A 5286-nucleotide genomic window follows, 5' to 3' on the forward strand; every position below is an offset into this window, starting at 1 on the left:
AATACAAAGTTCTCTTTTTTTTTTTTTAGCTGAACTCTACCACGTGTTTAAGAAATTCCATCTCCTAACAAGGACGTAACCTGAGTTAATAAGTCAGAAGATATCGATTTTTGTAGTATATTTGAAGCCTCTTAACATATATATATATATATATATGTATATACATTTATATACGTATATATATATATGTGTTAGTCTTAAGACGTAAACGTTTCTTACGGTTTGGCACATAGCGAAACTCATAGAAAAAGAAACCTAATGCTTGTGATCAAGGCATCGCGTAAAGTACCATCAGGTGGACTATAAGACCCGCCTTTTTCCATAGAAAAATGAACTTGAATTTTGGTCGCGTTTTATGGTCCGAAGGCAACATTAAATTATTTTTTCAATAAATCGTCTATAAATTTAAGGTACGTGAGTGAGGTACAACAACAACAGTTCAAATGAAAGTAATATGAACGGTGAGGTTAACGAGACGAATGATTGTACCGAGAGTGAAGATGAGATGAATATCGCTAGTACGAGTTATGTTAGCAATAAATAAGAGCTTTCTTGCGAAAGTTAAAATATTAAAACATATTTTGCTTAAAATCGTCTTATAAATTCGAAGTGCGTCTTATAGTGGTATATATGTTCGCTAAACGAGAACTGCTCTCTCGTAAACAAATTGACGCAGAGAATTTGAGTAATCTCTTTTGTAAAGATAATCAATTAATAAAATTCCTTTTGCATCTCTGACGAAAAAGAAAAACATTCACTCTGCACCCTGTGTTGTTTATTGTCTCAATGCAACAAGATCAACAAAATCGTAAACACAAGTCTCATGAACAGTTTTATTGTCATCTCTTTAAGAGATTTGATCTCTTAGAAAGGACTTCTGTTTTATGAGAGCCTTTTTAATATCTTGTTGCTTAGTTAAGATCTATCTATCTCTATGGTGGTAGTTTACAAACAAAATCACTCAAATTTAAGGAACGAAATTTCTTGTATAACATGTGCACGTTTTCGCTTTTACACAACTCACTTATCGTACAAATTCTATTAATTAACGTTCGTGAATAATTGCTTTATTTCGTTTCAAGGAACTTTCGAGGCAAACAAACAGTAATCGTAAATGCACTTATACTTGGCTGCACGTAAAATGCTCAATATATTTTTATTCGTCGTCTCTCGTTTATCAACGCATGTGCGAAAAAAGCAAGAAAGTTAAATTTTAATTATTATTATAGTAGAGTAAATGTACGCATATAGCCGTATATATCTATCTGTCTATCTATATATTAAATCTGAAGAATTCGGTAAAGTTGAGCGAGAAATAAAAGGAGAGAATATCTCGTTAATTCATGCATACACACACAATTTATATGCCTCGCAACTATAGAGACTTTCGCGCTTACTCGTTCTCTTTCTCTTTATTTCGTTTTCGTTATACGTTATTCACGTACTAATGTTAATGATGGCAAAACGACGATAATCAACCACGAAAAAAATTTAGTTTAGCGAAAAATGTCAATCAATGTGGATGTGTTGCGCTTGATTGCCGAAGTAAAAAAGCGTCCAGCCTTATGGGATAACCGTTATGGCGAAAATAAAGGGCGTGTCAGTTTAAATCATCTTTGGTGGCAAGTCGCGCAAGTCTTGAATGTCGAAGGTTAGTGTATATAAATAAACTCATTGCAAATTTTCTTATATTACACGATTTATGTCCATTTGTGCTTTACGCTCATGTATGTATCTATACGTTATTGCAATGCTTTTCTCGTTTTACTTTTCTTCTTTAACATTTCTCGCTATGTACGCTTTTAAATGCTACAGTGGAACAATGCAAACGGAAATGGAAAAATTTACGTGACGCTTATCGCGCTGAAATACGACGAACAGTCCGCCGTAATGGAAACTATAAATGCAAGTGGATCTATTTTGAGCTGATGAGTTTCATCGATGGAAAACCGCGTCGACGCGATTCGAATGATCAATCATCTTTGCATTTAGAAAACAATAGCTCCTCGTTAGATAATAACGTTTATGATTCGGAGTTTCATAGCTTTTATGATATTAAAATGGAACCTCAACAAAATGTAGACGATAATATTGAATCCGTGCAGGTCGACGATGACGATACGGCTAATGATATACTTTTTGAAGAATTTCAAACTGTGGCAACACCGCAAGCTGCCCGTCGACTTTCGGCATCCATTTCACATAAAAATCCCTTGGAACGTAACGCACAAAATAATGTTTCAATTTCAGTCAACGAAGATCAGTGCAGATGTTCTGCGTCTGAACGTTCGCATAATCAAGTACATTTCTTGGAAAATCTTGAAAAAGAAGAACAAAAACTTATACAATCTACTCGTCAAGATATAACACGTGCGCAGGGCATTAGTCATGTGGGCGATGGCGATTACAATTTTCTCGTCAGCTTTCTACCCCAAATGAAAAAAATGAGCGAATATCAGAATTTACAATTTCGCGCCAAAATGTGCGAACTGGTCTTAAATATAATGACGCCAACGAATGCAGAGGTGAAAAAATCGGATAACAGTGGCAATACTGTTACTTCGTTTTACATAAAACAGGGCGAGAACCCTACTTCGACTTCATTTTTTAAATAATCATTAATCATACAATAATAAATATATCGTCTTATTGTCTTAGGTGAAAATGATTTTTTATTTTATCTAAATCGCGACAGCGTAGGTAGGTTTATCTATTATAAATAAATGAAAATCAATTTCTTAACACGATTTCTATTATATCATAGACATGAATGTATTTTTCGTTACAAAAAACTCTAAAGATAGTAAGGTATATATACCGAAAGAATTAAATAAAATAATGAGCTTAAAATGAAAAGTTTTGCTGAGCGAAAAAGCTTTTACTTCAAAATGTATGCATAGTATATGCGCCTCAATAGCAAGTTCTTTCATAGGGAGGCTTTCCTTGCTTTTGAGGCTATATTATTTTTATATTTGGCTCTAATTTTATGCAACATTGCAATTTGTGAAATATCGGGGGTCAGTTTCTGGATTTCTACAACTCGATTGCTATCGAATTAAGAAGAGCGTTTCAATCGAGGCATAAATAACGGAAAGATTATGATTCATTGAAATCATTGCGATAGCAAAGAAAAAGAAGAAGCAGGAAACGAACAACAACAAGTAAGCAAGAAAGTAAACCAAGTAAATAATATTTATTTAATCAATGGATAAATATACAGCAAGTAGGTACGTTTAAAAATGTTTAATTAATTTTTAATTTGCAAAAAATACAAAAGAAATCATTTAATGTCCCCCACATTCCGAAATTGTTGGCTATTAGTTAATTAACGCACGCACATATACATAGAATCAAACTTTTTTTTACACGGTGAATGCGTTTGTTGAAAAACTGGGGAAAAAACCGTGCAAAAAAAATCGCGTACAAAAAATAAATGCAAAATATGATGAATTTTGCGGATATGTTAAAAAATGGCGTAAAATGAAAAAATAAGAATTATTTTCCCAAAAAATTGTGCAAAAAAGTAAGTAATAATGGAATCCATTTTATTTATTTATAAAACAAAAACAATTCATTTCAATTGCAAAAACACAATGCAAATTATTGTAGGGTGAAAATTCATTCCATAAGCACAAGATATGGAAATTTAAATTGAAATTAGGAATATATATCGATTCCACAACTAGTCGTCGCTTCTCGAATACCAAGCGTGCACGTTTATTATGGGCTCAACAAAAAAATCGACCATCATATCTGAATAGGTCACATATGTATAGCACAATTGTCAGGTCTGACTGAAGAGAAGTACTTCATTTGTCCTGTTTAATGGTTTGTGTTTGTTTACTGTTTTTCTTTTTCTTTCCTAATTATTATAAAGTCTGCTTGGTTTTATGTTTTCTCAAGTAGCTTATAACATTCTTCACATTCAACTGCACGAAACTAAAGGTTACGTTGCAATTTTAATGCTCGCTCCATGTCAGGATCATGAGTAAAGATGTGTTGCTCCATACCTATAGCAAATTTTAATTTCACCATTGACTTCATCACTATCGGATTGAAAACAACCTTAGTTTGAACATCAACTTTTAAAACTTTATTGAAATTATTTATTGCATCCTACGAACTCAACGCTCTAGATCACAATAAATACTGTGTACCAAAATGATGTCTTCAAGTTGCAGTGCAACGAGATAATGAGTAATGTGATCAAAAAAAAAAAATCGTGTATGCCCCGTAGTGAAGCAAAAATTAGAATTAAAAATATTTTTTGCTTGGAAATCGGGCTACAACGAAAAATTCGTATAAAAAAATATAATTTTTCTTCTTGGAGTTATTTTTAAATCGGTTAAAAAAAACCGTGTAAAAAAGAGTTCCGTATATGTCGCAATATATAAAAACCGAAAGGTATATAACGTTCATAATGCATTTGTGCAGATAATTTAGATTAGCCTTTGGAGCCGTGGTGCCTTATACATTATACATATAAAATCGGTGGATCGAAGAAGACCATATGTAAGACAGGTACAGAGTATCGACTGAGCCTGGTCGTGCGATCAGCCCGACCGGTAAGTAAATTTCGTCCATCCTTATTATGGACTTATCACGTGTATTTTTTTAATGTAACCGTCTATGAAGTGTCTATGGGATAAAGAGTGAAACCGGCCCTTACTGTAGAACAAGCTAGAGAGAAAGAGAGAGAGAAAGAGAGAGAGAAACCTTTTTAAAAATGATTGAAGAAAAAACTAAAAACCTAATTAAAGGAATTTTAATAAATTAGAATGAATCCTTGAAGAATGCTTGCTTAGTCAAAATTTCTACGTCTTCTTTCTTAATCTTTCCTAAGCAATTTATTTTTTTTTTTCAATTATCTTTTGCGAAGATCTTTTGATTTTATGGCACCAGTAGATAAAAGCATCGGAAATAATTATTTGCTTTTCTTTTTGAGAATTTCCGTACTTAATGAGATTAGATATTGATAGTAACTATTAATTAATGTTATCGTCATGTATGTGCGTTTGGTAACAATATTTTACCTCTTTTTCCTTTTGCTTGATAGTACAAAAAATATGTACCTTTTATCGACTCACTATTCGATGCATCGACAGAAGCGAAACGGAAAAATTACAATCGAAAACCACAAACCGCCCTGAATTTTATATCATGAATACAATTCGATGTCTTTATGTCGCCTGTACTTATATTTATATCCAACAGTTTGTTCTAATTATAATTTTTAGCTTCAAATACTTTGGAAAACTGCCCTGTCACTAACAGGGAAACAAACGA

At 32.7% G+C, this 5286-nt stretch overlaps 1 protein-coding gene across 1 annotated transcript; it reads left to right on the forward strand.

Moving 5' to 3' along the window:
- The first annotated feature begins 1506 nt into the window (after positions 1-1506).
- Positions 1507-2651, forward strand: LOC119632034 (transcription factor Adf-1). Its single transcript, XM_038024707.1, has 2 exons — positions 1507-1651; positions 1816-2651. The coding sequence occupies exons 1-2, from the start codon at positions 1507-1509 to the stop codon at positions 2613-2615; spliced, it is 945 nt and encodes a 314-aa protein (XP_037880635.1). The 3' UTR covers positions 2616-2651.
- The last annotated feature ends 2635 nt before the right edge of the window (positions 2652-5286 follow it).

This window comes from Glossina fuscipes, unplaced genomic scaffold, assembly GCF_014805625.2.
Source record: "Glossina fuscipes isolate IAEA_lab_2018 unplaced genomic scaffold, Yale_Gfus_2 1, whole genome shotgun sequence".
NCBI lineage: Eukaryota > Metazoa > Arthropoda > Insecta > Diptera > Glossinidae > Glossina > Glossina fuscipes.